The sequence below is a fragment of the Hylobates moloch genome, unplaced genomic scaffold (genome assembly GCF_009828535.3).
Source record: "Hylobates moloch isolate HMO894 unplaced genomic scaffold, HMol_V3 SCAFFOLD_3, whole genome shotgun sequence".
Lineage (NCBI taxonomy): Eukaryota > Metazoa > Chordata > Mammalia > Primates > Hylobatidae > Hylobates > Hylobates moloch.
Genome location: NW_026652278.1, coordinates 98,567,781 through 98,594,181, shown reverse-complemented (window position 1 = coordinate 98,594,181; position 26,401 = coordinate 98,567,781). Strand labels below are relative to the sequence as shown.

Below are 26,401 nucleotides of genomic sequence, written 5' to 3'. Positions count from 1 at the left end.
TGAATTGGAGGCAAAGATCCTTGGCTGGAATCACTGTTCGCTCAGGAGGATGTGCCTTTTTAAGATGAGAGATGTAAATCCATGTCTATACTCCCTAATTGTGCAGCACATGAATTAGTCAATACTACCTGGTATGGACCCTTCCATCGGGGATTAAGGGAGTCCTTTACCAAAGACTTTCTCTTTTGTAAGAGACAAAGTCTGTAGGCTACAGATTATAACCAGAAAGCTCATCTTCAGGAAGGGCACTGCAAAAAGAATCCTTTACCAAAACTTGGTTTTTCATAAGGTTATGAATGAGTCCCTTACAATATATTGCAACATATCTCCCTGGAGAAAGGTTGGGTTGGTTATTTGGGTTCCTTACACATGGGCCTTTCCATTATAATTGTATAAGCGTATAGATGTTTCACAAAATGGTGGATCAGAGTGTAACGAGTGCCAGGAGGAGTTCTAGGCCAGGACAGGTGAAAAGCCCCTATGAACTTAGCCAATTGTGTTTTAATTATACCATTGGTCCTTTCCACCAGCCCTGAAGACTGAGGGTGGTAGGCACAATTGAAATGTTGAAGCACGAGGAAAATTTTACAAATAATTTGAAAAACCTGGCCAGTAAAATGAGTTCCCCTATCACTGTGAAGTTCAGAGGGGACTTCACAGAGTGGAATCATTTTTTCACATAGGATTTTTTCCAACTGCCATCGCTGTTTCTTGCCTGCAGGGAAAAGCTTCAATCCAGTGGAAAGACGCGTAGATCGTTACTAAAACACACTTTTAAACTGGAGATAATGGCAGCTGAATACAATCAAGCTGCCATACCTCAGAAGGTCCAGCCAGAAGGGGAAAATGGTCCTGGGCCCCCAGGAGGGGCTTTCCTGGGTTATTTTTGGGACAGAGAACACACGGAGAGTAAATCTTTTGCGGCACCATGAATGATAGTTTCCAGTAATATTGTTTATGCCAGGATACCATTTTCTCTGGATTCCAATGGGTCAGATTATGAAAGTATTCCACAAGGGGCGTCTGACATCCCATTGGAATAATGGGTTTATCATTAGGTTCACATCATATTTCAGTTTGCAGAGACAGGTATCCCCCTTTCTGTTTCCAAGTAGATTTCCCTCTCGTTTGGGCTATGCTCTGGGTTTTCTTCAACATGTTTTTTTTTGTTTGTTTTTTTGGTTTTTTTTTTTGAGACGGAGTCTCGCTCTTTCACCCAGGCTGGAGTGCAGTGGCGCGATCTCGGCTCACTGCAGGCTCTGCCCCCCAGGGTTCACGCCATTCTCCTGTCTCAGCCTCCGGCGTAGCTGGGACTACAGGTGCCCGCCACCTTGCCCGGCTAATTTTTTGTATTTTTAGTAGAGATGGAGTTTCACCATGTTAGCCAGGATGGTCTCAATCTCCTGACCTCATGATCCGCCCACCTCGGCCTCCCAAAGTGCTGGGATTACAGGCGTGAGCCACCGCGCCGGGCTCTTCAACATGTTTTTAAGTGTTTCAGGTTTTATGGCCATTCCCCAGATTGGAGATGGTAGCTTAAATTCTGCTCTTTTAGCTGTAGATCAGCAGATTGGTTACCCTGCTTTCAGTGGTGTCCAACTTAGAGTGACCTGGAATTTTTATAATTGCCAAAAGTTTCTGTTTTTGAATGACTTCTAACAGCTCTGATACTTCTTGTCCATTTTTTATGGGTCGCCCCAAGGAGGTTAATTATCCTCTCTCCTTCTGTAGCATCCCAAAGTCATGAGCAACACCAAGTGCAGAGCAGCTGTCAGTGCAATACTTTCACAGCCTTGTCTTTTGCCAATTGAAAAGCTTGGGTCAGGGAAATCAATTCGGCCACTTGAGGTGATCTGAGTTGGGGAAGAGGACCAGCTTCAATTACCTCTAATAAGGAAACCATGGCATAGCCTGTTCTAACATTTCCACCCTCTCCTCTTAAATTAGACCCATCTGTATACCAGTCTATCTCAGCATTATCCAGTGGCATCTCCTGTAGGCCTGGCTGGGTGTGAGAAGTTAGTCAGTCAACAGAACACAGTCATGAGGGGTTTTGTCAGAAGGGCCCAGGAACAGAGTAGCAGGATTTAGACTATTATAGTGGGATGAGGTAATATTTGGAGATGATAAAAGCAAATCTTCATAGAAAATTAATCTATTGACAGACACATATTAAGTATGATGAGAGTTTAGAAGGGTCTCAAGAGAATGTGGTACATAAATGGTAAGGGAGGAACACGTAATAATATCTTCAACAGACTTCTACAGAATGGAAGCGCCTGATACAGCTCTCACACAGTGAGGTAACGCCACAAGGTCTAGCTCTTGGCTATAATACCCTATAGTTCTCTGGTGATCACTAGGTTTCTGGTCAGTAGCCCAGGTGCCATTTCTCCACTTTTGTGTATGAATAGGGAGAAAGGCAATTTGTAGTTAGAATGCCCTAAGCCTGGGGCATTTTGAAACTTTCCTTTATTTATTGAATAGCTGATTGTCTCTTTGGAGTAAACATGATGGGATCAGACTGTTCATTTTTTAGGTATGCATACAGAGGTTGAGCCACTAGGGAGAAATCTGGTGTGCAGTTCCTATAATAGCCGGCCAGCTCCAAAAACCCTCTATGTTGTTTCTTAGTGATGGACATTGGGAAACCTAAAATTTCTCTCACTCTACTAGGGTTAATACTCAGTCCTTTGATGGAGATAATACGCCCCCAAATTCTTAACGTGGGGTGAGCACAGCTGAAGTTTATCTTGGGACCCTTTGTCTTTTACTGGCTAATAGTTTGAGTAAATATGAAATATCTTCCTGAGAGGAAGAGAGTGTGTCTGACCCAAAGAGAATGCCATCCACTTATTGGATAAGTGGATAAAATCGAGTCCTCTAAATCAACTTTAATATTTGAGAAAAATAAGTGGGACTTTCCACGCACACTTGAGGCATTATAGTCCACATATATCATGTAGATTGCCATTCTCTTCAGGTGAAGGCAAATAAATATTGGCTGTGTGGATCTACAGGAATACTAAAGAAGGCACTGCAGATGCACAACTGAGAAATACTGGCTGGGAGTGGGTGTAGCTGATAGAGGGGTATATAGGTGTCTAAATATTATGATATTGTTTACTGCTCTCAAATTCCATATAAATCTCCATCCTCAAGCTGGGCATGATGGCTCACACCTATAGTCCCAGCATTTGGGAAGGCCAAGGTAGGAAGATCACTTGAGCTCAGGAGTTCAAGACCAGCCTAGGCAATATAGTGAGACCTCGTCTCAGAAAAAAAAAAAATGTATCTTCTCCTGTTTGTTTTTATCTTCTCCTGTTTGTTTTTTCTACAAAGAATATGGTGGTGGGGAAGGGGAGTGTTGCAGGGGATGGTACAGGAAATAATGAGGATACAGCCCCTTTTGAGATAATCTTGTATGATAGGGACAATTCCATCTATGGCTTCCTTTATGAAACGATATTAATATTGGGCAAGAGATTTTTTTTTTTTCTGTTTATCTCAACATCTATTGGAGTGGCTGAGAATATTTTTTCTAAGTCTGTCTTTGACTTGGACCATAAGTGGGTGAGGACGGCCTTAAGCAAATGTTCCCCTTTGGGGGTTAACATGAATTTTGGGGCGACTAAAGGGAATCATACAGTTCCCTGCCTTTTATTCCATTTTTCTCTTTTCTCCTCTAACATTTTCTTGGCTGTCTCTAATTCATTTTCCTAGTCACAAGATGATGTTTTAACATTACTAAATCATGGCACATTGTCAAGACTTTTTAAAATTTGTTATTTTTGGTCTCCTGGCTCCAATTCCAAAAACATTCACCTTTGATGAAAAAGGCTTATGGGCATTAAGGATGTTGAGAAGATTGCAGCCCAAAAGATTGACAGGGGTCCCAGGACATATTAGGAACATGTGAGACCTACCAAGTGGGTGACATTTAGAGCCCTGGGAACAGGAAATTCCTTATGCTTCATAACTCAGCCTTTGACCAGGGTTGATAGACAATTGCTGGGGTTCCCCTTGCTGTTACTGATTGTTCCCTAAATGGGCAATCACGAGGGGTGTCCTTGCAGGGTCCCCCTTTTCCCATCTTCCTGATGAGAGGCTGCCACGGGGGCTGCCATGGAATCATCAGGAGGTAGGGTCTTGGAGGTTAGACCCCCTGCTGCCTTCTGTTGAGTAGCAGCAGAGGAGGAGGAGGGGAAGATGGTAGACTGGAGCATGCAAGAGAAGGAAGGAACAGATCTTGTCCAGGAAGTTCAGAGGAGACGGGGTAAAGTGGAGGTGTAAGTGGAGGTGTAAGTGGAGGTGAAGGAAGCACCAAGGGGGAAGTAAGCAATTCTGAAGATTTCTTTAAGAGCGATCAAGTGCTAGAGAGTTCTCAGTTAGCATATCTAAGTTGTTTGTTGGTCTCCTGTAAGGAAGTGAAGTAGTCTTCCTCCATTTTGCTGCTCTCTAGGTACCATTGAAAGTAGCTCTCCCATTCTGGCTGTTGAGATTTTGTGCGTGCGTTTTCCATCCTAGTTCCCAGGTGCACTAATTTGGGCCTCTCAGAAGATTCCCTTCTAGGCCATTGTAACTTAGAGTCTGCTTTGGTTATAGTTGCCCATTTGACTAAATATTTGCATGGCAATTCACTGTAAGTATTTTGCAAATACCCAGCCAGAGTTTCTAAGGATGAAACTTATGTTCCACAGCTGTGTGGGGGCTTTGGCGAACTTAGAAGGCCTCATTCCTCATAACTTAGAGTTCTCTTTAAGATTTAACCAAGTGTAGAAAAAAAGGAAAACTAAATTTAACCAAGCTGGGGAGTGTATCCCACCCAAAGTGTGCTGCTTGTTGACCTAGATTTTCAGGGCCATTAGTTCTTGAACCAGTTTGGTCCACCCATATCACTGCTACCTGGCACAGTGTGTCAATGGCTTAAGGTGCAGGAGAGGTCAGTTCCTTATATGCACCTACAAGCTGAGAATAGACCCTCAGTTATGTTCTTATAAGGGGGAAACCTAATCCAAGCCATGTCTACGGAGCATTCCTCCCAGACACCCTCACATGGTCTCAGACACATGAGAATGTCCAGAAAGACTGAGAGGAGCAAGATGCTCTTCTTGTCTCCAGAGTGGAAATTTTACACTCATAGGCTAGAGGGATTTAGACTGGGTCAAATATGATAGAAGAAAGATAAAAACATACCAAATTAAAAACCTTAACAAAACAAGCAAAAACAGATCAGCAAAATAAACACTGATCACACAAATTATGCTTTCCGAGCATGTTAATTGTAAGGAAAAATGAAGAATAAGCTAACGTTTAGTCATTAAAGAGAATTAGCATGACAAAATCCCAACTCAGCTCCTTACCTAATAATGGGGACCAGGCTAAAGACCACTCTCTGCCCGCGCAGAAGCAGACAAGCTCGACTTCCTTGATGGAAGCCAGCTGAAACTCCCAGGAAAAGGAGTTTTTTTATAGCAAAATAAACCTCAGACCCTCCCCCACAACTAAACAACAAAATTGGGGAGGTCAGGCATCCCTGGAGGAAGGAGGTCCCAGACTTCAGCAAATCATCCCATCGGTTATGGTGATAAACACAGCCCAAGCCAGTACCAAGCACCAATAGGAGAGCTGCTGCAGGCCTGGGCCACCTTCATTCAGGAATCCCTTCGTGGTTGCTAGATGTAAATAAAAGAAAATGACCACAGCAACTCTCGGTCATTGTAGGAGGTTTTGAGAGGTGACAGTGTGCTGGCAGTCCTCACAGCCCTCACTCGCTCTCAGCGCCTCCTCTGCCTGGGCTCCCACTTTGGAGGCACTTGAGGAGCCCTTCAGCCCACCGCTGCACTGGGGGAGCCCCTTTCTAGGCTGACCAAGACAGGAGCCGCCTCCCTCAGCTTGCAGGGAGGTGTGGAGGGAGAGGCGCGAGCAGGAACTGGGGCTGCGTGCGGCGCTTGCGGGCCAGCTGGAGTTCTGGGTGGGCGTGGGCTTGGTGGCCCCGCACTCGGAGCGGCCGGCAGGGCCGCTTGGCAATGAGGGGCTTGGCACCCAGGCCAGCGGCTGCAGAGGGTGTACTGGGTCCCCCAGTAGTGCCAGCCCACTGGCACTGCGCTGGATTTCTCACCAGGCCTTAGCTGCCTTCCCACGGGGCAGGGCTCGGGACCTGCAGCCCGCCATGCCTGAACCTCCCACCCCCTCCATGGGCTCCTGTGCAGCCCGAGCCTCCCCGACGAGCGCCACCCCCTGCTCCATGGCGCCCAGTCCCATCAACCACCCAAGGGCTGAGGAGTGCGAGCGCACGGCGTGGGACTGGCAGGCAGCTCCACCTGCAGCCCCAGTTCAGGATCCACTGGGTGAAGCCAGTTGGGCTCCTGAGTCTGGTGGAGATGTGGAGAACCTTTATGTCTAGCTCAGGGATTGTAAATACACCAATCAGCACCCTGTGTCTAGCTCAGGGTCTGTGAATGCACCAATCGACACTATATCTAGCTGCTCTGGTGGGGCCTTGGAGAAACTTTATGTCTAGCTCAAGGATTGTAAATACACCAATCAGCACTCTGTATCTAGCTCAAGGTTTGCAGACACACCAATCAGCACCCTGTGTCTAGCTCGAGGTTTGTGAGTGCACCAATCGACACTCTGTATCTAGCTGCTCTGGTGGGGCCTTGGAGAACCTTTGTGTGGATATCCTGTATCTAACTGATCTGATGGGGACGTGGAGAACTTTTATGTCTAGCTCAGGGATGGTAAACGTACCAATCAGTGCCCTGTCAGAACAGACCACTCGGCTCTACCAATCAGCAGGATGTGGGTGGGGCCAGATAAGAGAATAAAAGCAGGCTGCCGGAGCCAGCAGCAGCAACCTGCTTGGGTCCCCTTCCACAGTGTGGAAGCTTTGTTCTTTCGCTCTTTGCAATAAATCTTGTTACTGCTCACTCTTTGGGTCCACACTGCTTTTATGAGCTGTAACACTCACCACAAAGGTCTGCAGCTTCACTCCTGAAGCCAGCGAGACCACGAGCCCACCGGGAGGAACGAACAACTCCAGACACGCCGCCTTAAGAGCTGTAACACTCACCGCGAAGGTCTGCAGCTTCACTCCTGAGCCAGCGAGACCACGAACCCACCAGAAGGAAGAAACTCCGAACACATCCGAACACCGGAAGGAACGAACAACTCCAGACGCCCCACCTTAAGAGCTGTAACACTCACTGCGAGGGTCCGTGGCTTCATTCTTGAAGTCAGTGAGACCAAGAACCCACCAATTCCGGACACAGTTTATTTGCCAAAATTAAGGATGCATGCCCAGGAGACAGGTCTATGCTTTTCTCCAAAGATGATTTTGAGGGCTTCAGTATTGGAAAGGGTGGATATTGAAGGAAGGGATTTTTTTTTTTTTTTTTTGAGACGGAGTTTCACTTTTGTTGCCCAGGCTGGAGTGCAATGGCACGATCTCGGCTCACTACAACTGCAACCTCTGCCTCCCAGGTTCAAGTGATTCTCCTGCCTTAGCCTCCCGAGTAACTGAGATTATAGGCATGCGCCACCATGCCCAGCTAATTTTGTATTTTTAGTAAAGATGAGGTTCTCCTTTTTGGTCAGGCTGGTCTCGAACTCCCGACCTCAGGTGATCCACCTGCCTCGCCCTGCCAAAGTGCTGGGATTATGGGTGTGAGCCAAGAAATATTTTTAAAACGTGTCTCAGTAGATAAAAAGACAAAATGGTTGCATCCTTTTGAGCCTTTGATCAGCCTTTCACTGAATACACAATTTTCACGTGTGAGGGAGGTAGAGGAAATAGACACTCATGACTTCATCTGGCTTGCTGAAGGCATCAGTACTTTATGCATTTTAACATAAAATGACATAGACAATAGGGCGGAGGAAGCACTCAGATACGCATTTATCTCAGGTCAGCAGAGGGATGACTTTGAGTTCTGTCCTTTGTCCTGAACCTGCGAAGATAAGCTATCAATTTACATTGCCAGAGTGAAATTCCAACTGTTTTAGGGTAAAGATCTTGGGGCCCACAAAAGAATCTCCTTGTGGGCAAATTGTGAGGGAGGTATGTAACTTTTTTTATCTTTGCAGCCATCTTATTTAGGAAGCAAATGTAACTTTTTTACCTTTGCAGCCATCTTATTTAGGAAGCAAATGGGAGGCAGGATTGCCTGACCCAATTCTTCGCTTTATTCTTCTTTTGGCTTTATGAGTTTGAGGTCCCAAGATTTCTTTTCCTCTTACATTTTCCTCCCATTTTTTCTTTAAAATCTTATGGAGGAAGAATTTTAGAGGGAAATGAGTCTCTGGTTTCAGGTTTTTTCTTTTTTCTTTTTTGAGCTTGTCCCTTGTTGCCAGGATGTTCAGGTCCCACATTACTTGGAAGGCTTATTCCTAAGGTCATGTTTCATGGAGATAAAATATGATAAGTAAAATAGAAAGATAAAATACACACACACACACACACACACACACACAGAGCGAGAGAGAGAGAGAGACAGAGAGAGAGAGACTTTCCCAGATTTATAGCAAAATGGAAAGCAAACCTGGAAGCTGGTTCAGGCTATGCTACTGCCTCCTCAATTAGAGCAGTTCTTTGGACAACTATTACTCTAGCCTTTTTGGTTGCATGTTGATTTACTTGCAAGAATATACTATTACAACATTGTAAGCAAAAGCATGGCAGAACACTAATTATTATTATTATTCCTATTATGAGCAATATCTTCTGCCACAAGTTCCCAGGATCCAAACCAACCACTCAACCAGTCAATTACCAAGGGTTTTAGGTCTGACAGGTTGGTTATCTGGGTTTTCATATCGGCCATAAGTTAAGTTATGTTATTTGATGTATCTGGAATATAAATACAACATTGAGTTTTTATGATGGCACGAGTTCCACCTTGGGCTGCTGTGAGTATATCTAAGGTCATGTGGTTTTGCAGCACAGCTTTCCTCATTAGTAAGACTTCATTGTTTAGCAAAGAGATACTCATGTGTCTATCATTTAGGGCCTTTTGGGTATAATTTGTTAAGGCCTCTGTATGCCATATAACATGTTCAATAGCTATGTGTGGTACAAAGACAAAAGCTAAGCGATCATACCATTGGAATACAGAACGTGTCCAGCAAGACCGTAAGTGAAAAAGCGTTGCTGGTTTGGCAGGGTCTGAATTACTCATCCTTGTGCCCAAGCTTAATCTAGGGAACATCATCTTAACCATCCTGGGGGTAATCAAGGCCATAAGTTAAAGCAACATAGCCAACATGTCCCGTTTAATGCTAGCCAATTAATATCTGGTCACTGTACCCAATAGGTGTCATGCCAGTGCCTTGTAACATAATAATGTGGTCACAACGCTTTCCAGGTATCCACCCCATATCTCCTGGACTGTTTCACCATTGGCCTTTTGTGTAGTTTCTTTCTTTGCAGCATAAAGGAGCATTCTGGCTGAGTTGGCCTAATAAAGGGGTGATTCAGTTAAACTAATCACAAATTTTGCAGTGTCTCATCTTGAAATTGAGCAGTTACTTGGGGTGTGGTTACCAACTTCTCTGTTAGTTGCAGAGAGGGGACTAAGGTGAGGGTTGCTGAGCTGGACCTTTCCTCTGAAAACCTTTTCCCATGTGCCTTGCTCTTAAGTGTATTTTCAATGGGCTAATTATATATATTGTGTTTTCTTACACCAGCACTGAGGATACCAGACCATTTCTGTGATGTAATACATTTTTGGTATTCTATCCAGTCCTGACCATAGAAAGGGGATACCCAACATGGAAGGCTGGAGCCATTGGAAAGAGGCATGAGTTTGCATATCCAGGAGGCATCTTTTTATAATCTGTCCGCATAATCCTGAGCCCATTGTAGAAACAGGTTTGTTTCATGGGCCACAGTGGGTGGCAGTGGCAAGGCATAGGGACAGAGGATAAATAGAAACAAGGTTGTGAAATTCATTTTAACTACTAAAAGGATATTAAATCAGACAAGGCTGGTGCCTGGTTTTGCATAACACAGCAATTGCCAGTATCTCTAGGACAATCATTGTAATGGCTATCATACAATAAATATAGGCATTCTTTTGTATACAGGTCTGGGCTGGTGTCTTGGGTTAAAGCTCTCCACAGCAGCTGTCATCTGCTTCCAGTCCTGTGTGAAGATCCTCTAAATTTGTGGATAAAATGTTATGGCTAAAATCAAGCTGCCAAACCTCAAAAGGTCCAGCTAGAAAGGGAAAATGACACTTGGCCCCATGGAAGGGCTTCCCTGGCTTATTTTGGCAACAAAAAACAGATCAGGAGTAAACCTTTTGTGCCACCAGGAATGACAGTTTCCAATAATATTGTTTACACCAGGATATCATTTTCTCTGGATTCCAATGGGTCTGATGATGAACATATTCCATAAGGGCCATCTGACATCCCATTGGAATAATGGGTTTATTATTAGGTTCACATCATATTTCAGTTTGCAGAGACAGGTATCCCCCTTTCTGTTTCCAAGTAGATTTCCCTCTTGTTTGGGCTATGCTCTGGGTTTTCTTCAACATGTTTTTAAGTGTTTCAGGTTTTATGGCCATTCCTCAGATGGGGGCTGGTGGCTCAAATACTGCTCTTTTAGCTGTAGCATCAGCAAATTCGTTACCCTTTCAGTGGTGTCCAATTTAGAGTGACCTGGGATTTTTATAATTGCCAGAAGTTCTGGTTTTAGAATGATTTCTAACAGCTCTGATACTTGTTAGTCATTTTTTATGGGTTGCCCTGAGAAGGTTAAATATCTTCTCTCCTTCTGTAGCATCCCAAAGTCATGAGCAAACCCAAATGCAGAGCAGCTGTCAGGGCCTATGTTCACCACCTTGTGAACATAGATCTCGCCAGTTGAAAAGCTCGGGTCAGGGAAATCAACTTGGCTACTTGAGCTGATCTGCCTTGGGGAAGAGGACTGGCTTCAATTACCTCTAATAAGGAAATCACAGCATATTCTGCTCTAACATTTCCATGTTCCCCTCTTAAATCAGACCCATCTGCATACCAGTCTATCTCAGCATTATCCAGTGGCATCTATTGCAGGTCTGTCCTGGAAGTGAGACGTTGGTCAGTCATCAGAACATAGTCATGAAGGGTTTCATCGGAAGGTCCCTGGAATAGAGTGGCAGGATTAAAGTAATTACACTGGGATATAATATTTGGAGATAAAAGCAAAACTTCACGGAGGTTAACCTATTGACAGGTGTTGAGTATGATGACAGTTTAGAAGGGTCTCAAGAGAATGCAGTACACAAACAGTAGGAAGGGAACCCATGATTATTTCTTCAACAGACTTGTATAGAAGGGAAGTGGCTGATGTTGCTCTCATACAGTGAGGCAGCCCTTGAGCTACAGGGTCTAACTGTTGCCATAATAGCCTATAGTTCTCTGATGGTCATCATGTTACTGGGTCATTACCCCAGATGCAATGCCTCCACCTTCATATGCTAAAAAAAGAAAGGCAGAGAAAAGAGATCAGACCATTCACTTCATAGGTATGCACAGAAGTTGGGGCACAAGGGAGAAATATGGTATCCAGTTCCTACAATAGCCACCCAGCCCTGAAAACGCTTTAAACGTTGATTTTTAGTGATGGTCATGGGGAAAGTTAAACTACGCTCACCCTACCAGGGTTAATGCTCAGTCCTTGGACTCAGATAATATGCTCCCAATATTTGACTTGGGGTGAACATAGCTGACGTTCATCTTGAGACAACTTGTCCCTTATTGGCTAATTGTGTGAGTAAATATGAAATATCTTCCTGAAGGGAAGAGAGTACGTCTAGCCCAAGGAGAATGTCATCCACGTATTGGATGAGCATTGAACCCTGGGGAAAAATTGGGTCCTCTAAATCAGCCTTTAATATTTGGGAAAAATAAGTGGGACTTTCTGGCACCCTTGAGGCATTACAGTCCACGTATATCGTGTAGATTGCCATTCTCTCCAGGTGAAGGCAAACAACTATTGGCTGTGTGGATCTACAGGAATTCTAGAGAAGGCACTGCAGATGCACAACTGAGAAATACTGACTGGGAGTGGGTACAGCTGATAGAAGGGTATGTGAGTGTCTAAATATTATGATACTGTTTACTGCTCTCAAATTCTGTACAAATCTCCACCCTCAGCCCAGGCATGGTGGCTCATGACTAATCCCAGCACTTTGGGAGATTAAGAAGAGAGAATATCTTGAGACCAGGAGTTTGAAACCAGCCTGGGAAATATAGTGAGAAAAAAAAAAGGCCGGACGCAGTGGCTCATGCCTGTAATCCCAGCACTTTGGGAGGCCAAGGCAGGTGGATCACAAGGTCAGGAGATCAAGACCATCCTGGCCAACACAGTGAAAACCCATCTCTACTAAAAATACAAAAATTAGCTGGGCGTGGTGGCTCATGCCTGTAATCGCAGCTACTTGGGAGGCTGAGGCAGGAGAATCACTTGAACCAGGGAGTCAGAGGTTGCAGTGAGCCGAGATTGCGCCACTGCACTCCAGCCTGGCAACAGAGCAAGACTCCATCTCAAGAAAAAAAGTCTTCATTCTCTACCATTTGGTTTTCCTACAGGGAATACGGGGGTGTTGTAGGGGTTGGTACAGGGAATAATGAGATAATCTTGTACGATAGGGACATTCCATCTATGTCTTACTGTCAAAAAGGATACTATACAATGTTGGGGAGCAGTAGCTTTAGGAATATTTTTCCTGTGTCTGTATTTGACTGGGACCATAAGTGGGAGAGGATGGCCATAACCAAATGCTCCACTTCTGGGGTTATGGGAAATCTGGGGAGGCTAAAAGGAGTTTTACAGTTTCCTGCCTTTTATTTCACTTTTCTCTCTTCTCCGCTAATGTTTCCTTTTCTGTCTTTAGTTTATTTCCCAGACACAAGATGATGTTTTAACATTACTAGTACTATATTATGGTACATTGTCAGAATGTTTCTCTGTATTTGTTGTTTTGCGTTGTTTTTGTTTTGTCTCCTGGCTCATATTCCAAAAAAAAATTCACCTTTTGATAAAAAAAAATACGGTCATTATGGATGCTGAGATCATGGCCCAAAAGATTGAAAGGGATCTCAGGGCATATTAGGAACATGTGGGACAGACTGAGTGGGTCACATTTAGGGCCCTTGTTTGGTAGGGCACCAAACCTGACAAAACAGTAAGGTATACGTTTTGATTTAAAACCTGAGATAGTTTTTCTAGATACACCCACAATGCTAATGCTTTCATTACTCTGAGAAATGGGGTTTCTAAACAAGGTGGGATTTATAACAGATATGGCTGCTCCTGTGTCAAGTAAGGATGGTTAATGATTATATTAATCTCTCCCAATTTGTTTGTCAAGGTAGAATACTAGGAGAGGTGAAACACTTTAACTTCCTCAGAGCACCCCTGGTCTTCCCAAGTTGTATCCTCCTGCTGTGGCTTCCATTTCAGCCTAAAGCAGTCCCGTTTCAAGTGTCCCAGTCTTTTACAGTAGTAACAGGCTGAGGGAAGAGTCCTCTGAGGTTTAACATTTTTCTGAGACTGAGAAGTTTGAGAAGTTAATTGTGTTGGGAGAAAAGCTGGGTGTTGGGAGAGAAGCTGAGGCAGAGCTTGGAACATGTCTGGGGGCCAGGGTCTAAAATCCCTCGTGGCCTTTGGAATGCGTCTGGACTTGCTGGCTCCTTGCTTCTAGCAGTCCCATTGTCTCAAGTAGCCATATGTTTTGGAGAAAATGCTAAACTGCCACAGCTGTGGCTTGTTTGCTTGATGCACTGCTTCCTTTCAACCCCCACATCCTCACCACGTGTTTCTTTGTTTGATCACCAATAAACAGTGTGGGCTCTCAGAGCTTGGGGCCTTTGCAGCATCCATACTAGCGTCGGCCCCCTGGTCCCACTTTCTCTCGTCTTTTCTCATTCCTTTGACTCCGCCAGACTTCATAGCCCCCACGGCCTGGTGTTGGGTCTGATCACCCCAACAAATTGCTTTAACTGTAGATACATAACTTGGGCAGTCTTGTTTTTTCTTTTTTATCATAGTGCAGGATAACTGGTCAGCTAAGGTAACTAGTTTATTAGTCCTGGCCATGACCCAATTTACCAGGGTGGCTAAATCGTCATCTGGTCTGTTTTAAAAGTTTGCATTTAATAATGTATCATTTTTAGTGTTTTCAAAGCAATCAGCTGACATCTTGCAATACTGTTGCAAAGTTTTATTAAAACACATAAAATGATCTAATCTGATTCTTTTGGGTTCTGGTGGCACTGCTAGATTTTATTCAATCCACAACCCTTTGGAACACTGAGGGAATGACATTTAGCAGAGCAGGTGCTCACTCCCAGGCATCTTTGAGCCTGTCTTCTGGACTTTTGGGGGCTGATTGTTGTCATTCTATTGGGCCTTTGAAGATTAAGTCTGCTAACGTGTCTGACCTCTGTGATTTTTCTAGCCATCCCTTAGCTTTAGCCTCTGAAACAAGCATGTGTACCAGCTGGTAAAGGTCTGAATGACCTGGGTCGTAGGTTCTGATAATGAGCTCAAATTCATGGGCAAACCCAGTTGGATCTTTATGGAGGTCAGGAAATTCTATAACTGTGCTTTGCAGCTCAGCCTTTGACCAGAATTGATAGACAAACGCTGGGGTTCCTCTATTATTGGTTGTTTTCAAACGAGGGCAATCATGAGAGATGTCCCTATAGGGTCCCCCTTTTCCCATCTTCTAGATGACAGGGTGCCACTGGGGCTGTCAGAGAATCAGCAGGAGGTAGAGTCTTGGAAGTTAGACCCCCAGCTGCCTTCTGTTGAGTGAGCAGCAGTCGAGGAGGGGAAGATGGTAGAATGGAGCATGCCGGAGGGAACAGATCTGGTCCAGGAAGTTCAAAGAGGTCGGGATAAAGTAGCAGTATACGTGGAGGTGGGGGAGGCACCAAGAGGGAAGTAAGTGATTCTGAAGATTTCTTTGAGATAAAGCACTAGAGGGTTCTCAGTTAGCATCTCCAAGTTGTTTCTTGGCCTCCTGTAAGGAGGTGAGGCAATCTTCCCCCATTTTGCTCCTCTCCAGATATCACTGAAAGCAGCTCTCCCATTCTGGCTGTTTAGTTTTTGTGCATGCCTTTTCTATTCTAGTTCACAGGTGCACTAATATGGGCATCTCAGAAGAACCTCATCTAGGCCATTGTAACTTAGAGTCTGCTTCAGTTACAGTTGTCCATTTGACTAAATATTTGCATGACAATTTGCCATAAGCATTTTGCAAATACCCAGCCAGAGTTTCTAAGGTTGTAACTTTCTGTTGCGCAGCTGCTGAGATTTTAGCTAATGTAGAGGCCTCATTTCCTATAGTTTAGAGTTCTCCTTCAGATATTATTAAGTCAATGAGTGTGTCAGACCCAAAGTGTGCTGCTTGCGGACCTAGCTTTCCAGGGCAATTATTACTCTCTGAACTGGTTCGGTCCACCTGTGTCACAACTACCTGGCACAATGTGTCAGGGGCTTAAGATGTGGGAGGGGTCAGCTCCTTATATGCACCTGCCAGGTGAAAATAGGCCCTAATTATGTTCTCCTGAGGGAGAAACCTCATCAGAGCCACTGCTGCTCTTAGGAGGTATTCCTCCCAGACACCCTCACATGATTCTCAGTCACATGAGAATGCCCTGAAAGGCTGAGAAAAGCATGGTGCTCTTTTTTCCTTTGGAGTGAAAATTCCACACTCATAGGCTAGAGGGGTTTAGAATTCATCAAATCTGATAGGTTTGAGACCAAAACATACCAAAAAAAAACCAAAAACAAAAACCCAACAAAATCCCAAGAAGACAGAAACAAACAAGCAAAAACAGCTAAGCAAAACAATGATCACACAAATTATACAATTTCTGAGAACTCGAATTGTAAGTAGAAATTAAGACCAGGTGGTTGCTAAAACTTTTAGTCATTATAGAGAATTTACAAGACAAACTCCCAACTCAGCTCCTTACCTACCAGTGGGGCCCAGATTGAAGACCACCCTCCGCCTACACAGAAGCAGACAAGCTCAGCTTCCTTGATGGAAACCAGCTGAGACTCACAGGAAAAAGTTTTTTACAGCAAAATAAACCTCAGATCTTACAACTGCCTTGTGGGACCCTGGGCAGAGGACCCAGATAGACCATGCCTGAACTCCTGACCCACGGAAACCATGAGATAAGTATGGGTGATTTTAAGATGCTAAGTTTGTGATGGCCTTTTATGCAGCAATAGGAAACCTATACAATAATGAAGAATATTCATCATAAAAACAAAACCCTGCCATCTACATACTTATTGAAAAATGTGGTTTCCCCTTTGTAATTTCAACAAAATGTGGATGCCTACTGTTTCCCCTTTTATTCAACATCATTCTTGAAGTAGGAAAGAAAAACAAAAACTCCAGGAATTGGAAAGGATACAATACTGTCACTATTACAGATATTTTTTGTGTGTATATGGGAAATCCAAGACTCTACAGATAAAATACTCAAATAAAAAATATGAATTTAGCAAGATAGCTGAATCCAAGTTTAATACATAAAATACAGATTTTACCTCTATAAGAAACAGGAAATAAAATGTAAGAAAGGTAACATAATAGAATCAAAAGTATCAAATAACTGGGATATTTGATATATATAAAATGTATATATGCAAGATCTCTATAAGTTAACAAGACAGAATAGGCCAGGCACGGTGGCTCACACCTGTAATCCCAGCACTTTGGGAGGCTGAGGCTGGTGGATCACGAGGTCAGGAGATTGAGACTATCCTGGCTAACGTGGTGAAACCTCGTCTCTACTAAAAATACAAAATCAAAATTAGCTGGGCATGGTGGCAGCACCTGTAGTCCCAGATACTGAGGAGGCTGAGGCAGGAGGATGGTGTGAGCCCAGGAGGCGGAGCTCGCAGTGAGCCAAGATCACGCCACTGCACTACAGCCTGGGCAACAGAGCGAGACTCCGTCTCAAAAACAAACAACAAAAGACAGAATAACTCAATATTCTAAATGTCTTTTCTCCCCAAATTATAGATTCAATGCAATTCCAATAAAAAATGCTTGCTTTGTAGAGCTCGGCATGTTGATTATAAATGGTATATGGAGTCCTATTCTCCTTTCTCTTCCTGAACATTTCAGTTCAAAAGTATGGGGACTAAGCCTGGAAACAAAATCAGAGTTGTGGTGGCCCAGAGTTAGGGGCTGGAGTCTGGATAAAATGAGAAGGGCCTAAGTGTGGGAGTGAAGCGGCATCACTGACGGAGTAATATCTGAGGTTCATTGTCTCATGCCAAGGAAATCAAGGATGTGGACACACAAGGGGTGAGGTTAAGAGCAGAGGTTTAATAGGTGAGAGAAAGAGAAAAGCTCTCCCCTGCAGAGGGTCCTGGGCGGGTCTTCCAGTCCGTGGTGAAATGCACAGGGTTTTATAGATGAACTTGAGGTGGTGGTGCCTGATTTGCATAGGGCACCAAAGATTGGTCAGACCAGGTATGCTATTTGCATAAGGTGCAAAAAACTGGTTAGGGCTAGGTGTACCATTTGCATAGTGCATGAAAATCTGGCCGCCTCCACCCTAATCTTTTATTATGAAGATGGGTTCTCTGCCTGGCCAGTGCCATGTTGCCTGTTCCTTTACTGTACAAAGAAAAGGGAAGATGAAGCCTCCATGTTGAACATCCCTAGCCCTCAGGTAGCCCTTTTCTATTGGCACAATTGCCAGCATTCACCCATGCAAGCTTTCAGCTTGCTTATCTATGTCAGCAGCTCGATTTTTCAGGCTGCTCCTTGTTAGAAAAGAAATGATTTGGGGCCTGCTTTTTGTTAAAAGGGAAATTTTACCGAGGACTCTTTTACCCTTGCTATCTGCCTAAATAATTTCTTTCTATCTCCTGTATCAGGAGTGTCACCCTCTACAGGGTTGGAGGTCAAGTAAGGGCACTCCTGAAAAGTAGATGGGATAGAATGAGGTATCAAAGACGAACAGAGTCAGGAGGCAACCATACGGGGGAAAGGATAGTCCCACATGGGTTTTCAGCATCTGAGGCAGAAGCATCTGCATAAGAGAGTGGCCTGGCACAGGGTGTCTGGGAAAGGATAGGGTGAAGACAACATCAGCTTGGGAGGAAAAGCGGTGAAGGCAACCTGATGAAGGGTGCTGGAGTCCAAGGGGGAGTGGGGAGCACAGCTGCTTAGGGGCTGGGACAGAAGAGATTGGTTACACACAAGGGGATTGAACAAATCAGTAAATACAGCAGATTCTTGAACAACATCATTTCATTGTCACACTGAGGAGAAAAAGAATTCCCAACTGGGGCCCCATCTGGGTGGAGTTTGCACGTTCTCCCCTTGTCTGTGTGGGTTTCCTCCAGGTATTCTGGTTTCCTCCTATATCCCAAAGCTGGGCATGTTAGGTCATCTGATGTGCTGACGTCATGACATGGTCCCAGTCAGAGTGAGGGCGGGTGTATGTGAGTGGCCCTGCAATGGGATATGTCCTGTCCTGGGCTGGTTCCCATCCTGTACCCTTAAGTGCAGGAGAGGCTCTGACCATGTGTGACCCTGAACTGGGATAAGCAGGTTAAGAAAGGAATGAATGAATGCAAATTACTATAAAATAAAATGTTGTAGGGTCTATGGTCGTAACACAAATGCTGCAGTACACAATTATGTGGTATGAAAGTGCTCCATGAGCCTGCCATATTTATGACTATTTTTGAACACAAAAATGGTGTTCAAATAGCTGCATGATGGCAGCACGTGCTCCTGACAATTTTTTCACTTTGCAACATTTATTCCTTGATTTAACACAGCACCACCACTACAACCACTATCACTCACTGACACACCCAAAATTGGGTAGTATCTTAATTTTTTAAATTAATCTTTCCTAAATGTATGTAGAGCTCACATTTATTTCAATGTTTAGTATTCGTGTTTTGGGGTCTTTACTTAGAAGTTTAGTGATGTTTTTGTGACCAATGATACATCATAGGAACGTATGTTTTATTTGTATCATTTAGCCTATGGCCAAATTGGTTCTGTTATATGTCATTTCACTTAAAGTCAGATTCCAAAGCCTATCGATGGCATTAAGTGAGTACTTAATATATATTCAGGATGAAGGGAGCCAGGTTGCTGTCAGAAAAGGAAGTTAAAAATACAGTTGACCCTTGAAGTGCTCAAAGAATAAGGGGGACAGGTCAGAAGGACACAAAGTCGGCTTGAAATGGCTACTACTGGCCAAATCCAGGGGCATCTGAACACCAAATTAGTAACCTTTCCCTTCTCCCCCTATTTGTTCACTGGTTTTGTTCTATTTGTCAATATAGAAGGGATGAAGGAATAAGAAAGTCATCATTTGGCAACCATCATAATAATAATTGATTCAAGCACAAATCACCAATGAAATGCTTTATCTTGTGGGTGAAGTTCTGAGTAGTAGCCAGATATTTACAAAGCCTCAAAGTATCTTTATACAAGATATTTATAAAATACAAAGTATATAGTAGCTTAACCATGGACAAACATGGCAGGATGTTGACTTCGATTATTTGAACAAATCAAATAATCGAAGTCAACACTGGCCAGTAATGGAAGCGAGTGACAGCAGATGCCTCCAGATGCTGCATTGCAGAGAACTCAGCCTGTGTGAAAGCCCTGCCCGAATGGCACAACCTAAAGCCAATCATGAGGAAACACCGTACAAACCAAAATGGAGAGAAAGCCTACAAAACAGCTGACCTATACTCTCCAAAAACATAAATGTCATGACAATCAAAGAAAGACTCAGGAATTATCCCAGATAAAAGGAAACCATAGAAACGGGACAATTGGACCAACACATCACACTTGGTGAAAATCCCCCATCTTGAATTTTCCTCGGCTATCAAGGATATTTTGGAGACAATTGGCAAAATCTGCATAAGGTCTATAGATTAGATATTAACATTGAACCAATGTTAATATCCTGATTTTGACCATTATACTATAGTTATGTAAGGTAATTCCTTTTATTTAGGAAATACACATTATTTAGAAATAAAGAGGCATCGTGTCTGCAACCTACAAACAGTTCAGAAAAAAAATCTGTATTAAGTACCTATATTCACATTCATCTAGAAAGACAGGAGGAGAAGGGGGAGAAAGGATAAAGTAAATGTAGTAAAATGTTAACATTTGGGGAATAATATCCAAAAATTATTTGTATTACCTCTTATAATCTTTTTGTAAGTCTGAAGTTGTCAAAATAGAACATTTCTTAAAAGAAAAACAAATTTTTAATAACAATATTAATGAATTATAACCCACTGAATAAAATAAACCATGAATCCATATTGATACAAGTAAATGAATAAATTGAGGGTTCAATGAGGAGCAGAGATATGTACATAGTCTCAAATTACCTCCCCATAAAATACTAATTAACCACAAGGCAAAAAAATAACACTACAGAGGAGAAATTCAGCAGATACCACTGTTAGTGATCAATGCTAACATTGCCAGTAACAGGGCAAATCAAAACTGTAGGGTCACAGGTAAGATGCAATGAGAAGATCACTGGGTCACTTCTGTGATACTCCTGCCAAAAAATCATATAATCTAAATCTAATCACCATGAAACCCAATTGAGGGACATTCTTGTATTACCAGACTTTACTCTTCAAAATATTCAAGGTCATGAAGGTCAAGGAAAGACTGAGGAACTGTCAGACTGAAAGAATCTAACAGATACAACAACTAAATACAAGCCATGGATTAGAATGGGATCCTTTTGCTATAAAGGACATTACAGAGAAGTAACAAACTAGAATGTATTAATGTTGACTTTCTTATTGCAAGGTGTGCACTGTAGTTATGTAGAATGTCCTGACTTGTAGGAATGCCCACTAAAGTAATCAGGGGTGATGGCATAATGTCAGCAATTTACTCTGAATGGTTCAGAGGGGAAAGTCTTTGTACTAAAACTTCGAAATTTTCTCTAAACGGAAGGCTATTTCCAAAAGGTTAATTAAAAATAAATAAACAAACAGAAAAGGTGAATCAGGCAAATCTTATTTCTCCCTAAGAACAGCTATATAAATCAGTGCTTAAAATTAAAATTATGTAAATCTGATGGCACTGTAACAATTGTAATACATCCAAACATGAACAATGACCACAGTTCCTGCACAACAAAATGATGTCTAAGTCCAACTCTACCACTACATATAGTGATAAAAATTACAAAATACAAATAAGCCACCAATTAACTGCACTAAAGTATTAATGACAACTTAGTGGTTTGGCTGTTTAAACCTGATATTTGGGCAGTTTGAGTATGTAAAACTCAATATTCCTGGTTTTCATTGGCAAAATCCACTTAAAAGTTAAAGAAGCCAAGTAACATTGTTTAAAAAACTATATAAATTTTGATCTGACACATATGATACAAAAATATGTTCCTTTAATAAAGATTTTTACATGTCATATATTAATATTTAATGAGAAACAAAACGTCACATAAACAGCCCAGTAATAAAATTTTATCTTTCAGATCATATAATTTTTCTTTAAAACCTGTACATATTCTCTTGATGCTTTCCAAACTAGATCTTGATTTAGATTTGACTCATCAGTAGATCCTAGAGGGGAAGCTATTGATCCAGATTCCAATTCAGCAGCAGCTAGAATGAAAAAGAAAGAATTATACTCCTTACCTAAAAGATTTCATAGTTAACAAAGTGGAAGTCAGTAAAAGAGTTGAGAATTTTGTCAGTATTAATAAGAAAAATATGTATGCACAACTATTATACAAGATTACTATTAAGTATAATTTGCCAGTGATTGCACATTGAATTAATTATCCTTGTGGTTAAATATCAGAGCTTCTGGCTTTCTCACTCTTCATTCATTTATTCAACAACCATGAGCAAAGTAAGCACTAGAATTACAAAATGAAGACGATATGATCCACCTCTAACAAACATGTGCTATAATCTGAAAAAACAGACAAACATACAATTTCCATACAGAGTCACAGATACCATGACAGGTAGAAGACAGGGCACTACTGGAACACACAGAAGGGACACCTATCCCAGTTCTGAGTCAATAACGTAGGCTTTTTGATGGAGGCAATATGTAGACTGATACCTGAAGTACAAGGAAAACATATGCCAGACAGAAGGAAGAAGCAAATGCCAACAGCTGGAGCTGAGGAAGCTCCCTGTGGAATTCCACGTGGTCTAGGGTGGCTGGATGTCAGAGCAAAGGGGCCCGCAGAGCAGCAAGGGGTGAGAAATAAGGTTGAATAACGTGACAAGGACCACATTGATGTGGGTGTTTTTATTCCATGCTAAGGAATTTGGAACTTCTCCTGAGGGGAAAGGGAAACTAATGACAAAGTAAATGACTGGAGATTTCAAATATCACCTGTCAAGCGACTGCTTAAGAACTGTAATTCCAGACTAGATATTACTAGTGAGTCTGGGGTCTTTGGGCCTTAAATCACCACTATAACTTTGAGAAGTTGATGATGCCATTGTTTTCTAAGAATAATTTCTGCATGCTAGCTACAGTTCTATGGGGATGGCAGAAGTGAAGAAAGTGTAGAGCCGGAAAAAAAAGAGGTGCAAAGATTTCTTGAGTTTTTTTAAAGCTATGGAATATGATGAATTAATGAGACAAAGTAAGTATACTCTTCACTATGAATATTCATGTTTTCACATCTTTCATTAGATGTGTGTAAGAAAGAACATTTAATGTAGTATCTATTAGCCAAACAATGGAAAGGGATCCCACTCACGATTTACAGTTTCAGAAATCAATTAATTAATCTAAATTTAATTCATGAAGTTTGGCAACATACCTTCTTCGAGTTCTCTAGTTATATTTTTTTCCAACTCCTGCTGCATCTGAAATAAGTCAAATGTTATTTATAATGTTTAAGTTAGACAAGAGACATTAACATAGAAATGATACATCACTTACAAAATGTGGCCTGTAATACTCTTAAAGACTACAATTAACTTGATTGCTTAAATATAAAAATAATCACATAAATAAAATTCCTACTTGTTTTAAGTTTAGATTTTAAAAATGTGTAATGTTGTTTAATCTGATAAAAAGTACAATTAATATTGGTCTATTGCATATACATAAGGTCAGAAAGGCGATATTTTCTCTTATTAGTACAAGGCTAAACAACTGAAGTCATAGTTTGAAATGAATGCATTACTTTGTAATTCTCAGCAAAACTCTGATCTTTATAAAGCTTAATCAGTTTTTTCACTTTAATGGACTTTTCCTTAAAATAAACTTTCTGGTGGGGCACAGTGGCTCAAGCCTATAATCCTAGCACTTTGGGAGGCCAAGGCAGGCAGATTGCCTGAGCTCAGGAGTTCGAGACCAGCCTGGGCAACATAGTGAAATCCCGTCTCTATTAAAATACAAAAAAAGTTAGCCAGGTATGGTGCCTTGCACCTCTAGTCCCAGCTACTTGGGAGGCTGAGGCAGGAGAATTGCTTGAACCCAGGAGGTAGAGGTTGCAGTGAGCTGAGATTGCACCACTGCACTCCAGCCTGGACGACAGAGCGAGACTCCATCTCAAAAAAAAAAAAAAAAAAAAAAAACCACTTTCCATTGTCTACTTTTAGAGAATTAAAATTTTAAAGTATGTTCTATGCTATTTTTTGGTACAGAATCATCAATATATACATGAAGAAAGTGATGCTATCATAATGTCATGTGAAAATTCTACTGGCAAAAGAGTAAGTGGAAATAAACATTATCCTACCTATATATTATAAATAACATTATTTATGTAAACACAAAGATTTCAGAAAATTTGCTCAAAAAATGATAAATATAAGTTGGAGCTAGTTTTCAAGCTTAGTTTCTTTGATTCACAACTTGGTAGAATTATAAACAAAAAATATATAGCTTTTTAATTGTAATTTTGATTTCAGAAATTAGTACCAATTTTTTAAATATCCAATTATATTTATATACTTAATTATGAAATGTGTGGGAATATTTCAAACTATATTGCAAGTGGCCCATTTAGAGTGTTCTTATTTAAATCTTTTTTTATAAAAGGTATTCTCTCACTAAATACCGAGAACATGGTCTGAAATAGTACACTATATAGTGAGCATAATAGGTACTTTGTGGTGATAATGATAATATGATATCCAATGCCTTTAAAAATGTTAGGTATGAAGATAAAATTTTTTGACTAACAGGTTTCCCAATATTTTGTAAGACTGTTTTCCATATATTTCTGTGACAATAACATTATAGACAGGCCTTATAAAATGAATAATGTGACAATAGCATTAGTAGACAGGTCCTGTAAAAGTAATAACTCAATACCAAATAAAAGGAGAAGCTTTTATTGAACGAATCTTATATTGCTATTCATTAATAAACATGACGTAAAATATACATTTTTACATGACTTGTATTAAGGAACTACTAATGTAATGTAGTTTCTCACTTCTCCTAAATATTTACTTCCTACGTGTAATAAATTTTATTATTTCTTTATACCCCATTTACAAATACTTTAATAATATGTACATTTTGCTTAGATAAAAATGAAATACTCTTAACAAATTGCTTACTCTGATATTGAAGAAATCTTAACTGTCTAGACAGAGAAACTTCTTGCATAAAAAATTTAAATACAGGTTATTTTTCTCCCCTAACACTTAAAGGATATATGGTATAAAGTTGTTGCCTCTATTCCAGCCCTGGAGTGGCCTCCCGCTACATAAAGTCTCTTCTAGCCTTTCAATGACTCTTGAATTTTTTTTTTTCTTTTGAGGTGGAGTCTCACTCTGTTGCCCAGGCTGAAGTGCAGTGGCATCATCTCAGCTCACTGCAACCTCTGCCTCCTGAGTAGCTGGGACTACAGGTGCGCAACACCACGTCCAGCTAATTTTTGTATTTTTTAGTAGAGACGGAGTTTCACCATATTGGACAGGCTGGTCTCAAACTCCTGACCTCGTGATCCGCCCACCTGGGCCTCCCAAAGTGCTGGGATTACAGGCATGAGCCACCACGCCTGGCCAATCCTTGAATGTTTTGCCATATAAATGACAGCTGAGGGCAACTACTTTTCAGAAAAGGATGCCAGGTCAGACATAAAGGCTCAAAGGGAAAAGGGGCAGACCCAGAACCCAGGAGGGAGCTGCTCTGGGAGGGACACTTAAAAGCTTAGGAAAACGGTCTTCTGTGTTGACAAGTCTGGTTTTGTCCTGGTTGGTGGGAAACTGGGATGGTTTTACCTATATTAAAAGTGAAAACTGGCAAATATTAAATGACTTTGAAAAAGTCTCTTTCATTTTATTCCCAATTTCCCATTAAATCACACATTTTCCTCATATTTCCCTTAATACAAATTTAAAATTATTGTCTCCAGTTAAATAACACAGTGCCTGATACAGACTATGGAAGAAAAAAGGAGAGAAAAATGTCTTGGTGACATTAATAACTGTCCTATTGAGGTAGACAAGGTGCCATCAAAGGTTTTTGAAATGTATAGAGCAATAGCTTAGGAGAAACTGAACACTGCTAGAGGAAATTAAAAAGCTTAATAAATTACTAATCTCTTATGCTAATAATTTAATGCATAATACAAAATCAAAAGCTATTATGGAGTAAAATAAATAAACTATGTTTTATAAAAATGCTCCTCCTTTCTCTGTGGACTTTCTGTTTATTTCCAGGTGGGGATTATGCTTCAGGTGGCGGAGGTAGCTTGAAGTCCAACATTAATAAAGGGAGCACATCTGCAACTTCATGTATACTTTTTCATTTTAAAATATAAGAATAGGAGAAAATTATAAAAGAACAGTGTACCAACAAATTTTGGCTAATTAGAAGGATTCTTTCATAACCGGTAGTTTTCAAACTATGTCCCACAGAAATCTAAGGTTCTACAGAGGGTATTGCAGGATTAAGGGGATAAGGAAGTCACAGCTTCAGAGCCCCTACCCCCTCTTTAGCCAGAGAGCTCTACTTCTATCTGTTTTATGTAATATAGTTTCATGTCATTTTTTAAAAGTTCTATTCTTTCAAAAATTTTTTTTTTTTTTTTTTTTTTTTGAGACAGAGTCTCGCTCTGTCACCCAGGCTGGAGTGCAGTGGCGCGATCTCGGCTCACTGCAAGCTCCGCCTCCCGGGTTCACGCCATTCTCCTGCCTCAGCCTCTCCGAGTAGCTGGGACTACAGGCGCCCGCCACCGCGCCCAGCTAATTTTTTGTATTTTTAGTAGAGACGGGGTTTCACCGTGGTCTCGATCTCCTGACCTCGTGATCCACCCGCCTCGGCCTCCCAAAGTGCTGGGATTACAGGCGTGAGCCACTACGCCCGGCCTCAAAAAAATTTTTTTAATGTATGAAAGTCAC

General features: G+C 41.7%; 1 protein-coding gene and 2 long non-coding RNA genes across 5 annotated transcripts in view; 1 reads left to right on the top strand and 2 right to left on the bottom strand.

Annotated features, from left to right (window-relative positions):
* Window positions 1-26,229, top strand: part of LOC131383105 (uncharacterized) — a 47,364-nt gene extending 21,135 nt beyond the window's left edge. For both annotated transcript variants that reach the window (XR_009212873.1, XR_009212874.1), the window contains exons 2-3: window positions 23,690-23,758; window positions 25,721-26,229. This is a non-coding gene — a long non-coding RNA (uncharacterized LOC131383105). The remainder of the gene's footprint in view (window positions 1-23,689; window positions 23,759-25,720) is intronic.
* Window positions 7,824-14,247, bottom strand: LOC131383104 (uncharacterized). The gene is made up of 2 exons (XR_009212872.1): window positions 11,027-14,247; window positions 7,824-8,391 (listed from the first exon to the last, which is right to left on the bottom strand). It is a non-coding gene; the product is annotated as an uncharacterized LOC131383104 (long non-coding RNA).
* ANKRD26 (ankyrin repeat domain containing 26) overlaps window positions 16,755-26,401 on the bottom strand; it is a 101,642-nt gene continuing 91,995 nt past the window's right edge. The window contains exons 32-33 of one of the 2 annotated variants that reach the window (XM_058436605.1): window positions 22,858-22,903; window positions 16,755-21,673 (exon numbers count right to left, since the gene is read on the bottom strand). In XM_058436605.1, the coding sequence (XP_058292588.1) occupies window positions 21,540-21,673; window positions 22,858-22,903 (180 nt within the window). In that variant the 3' untranslated portion in view covers window positions 16,755-21,539. Of the gene's footprint in view, window positions 21,674-22,857; window positions 22,904-26,401 lie in introns of those variants that run through there. The other variant, XR_009212871.1, reaches the window with a different exon arrangement.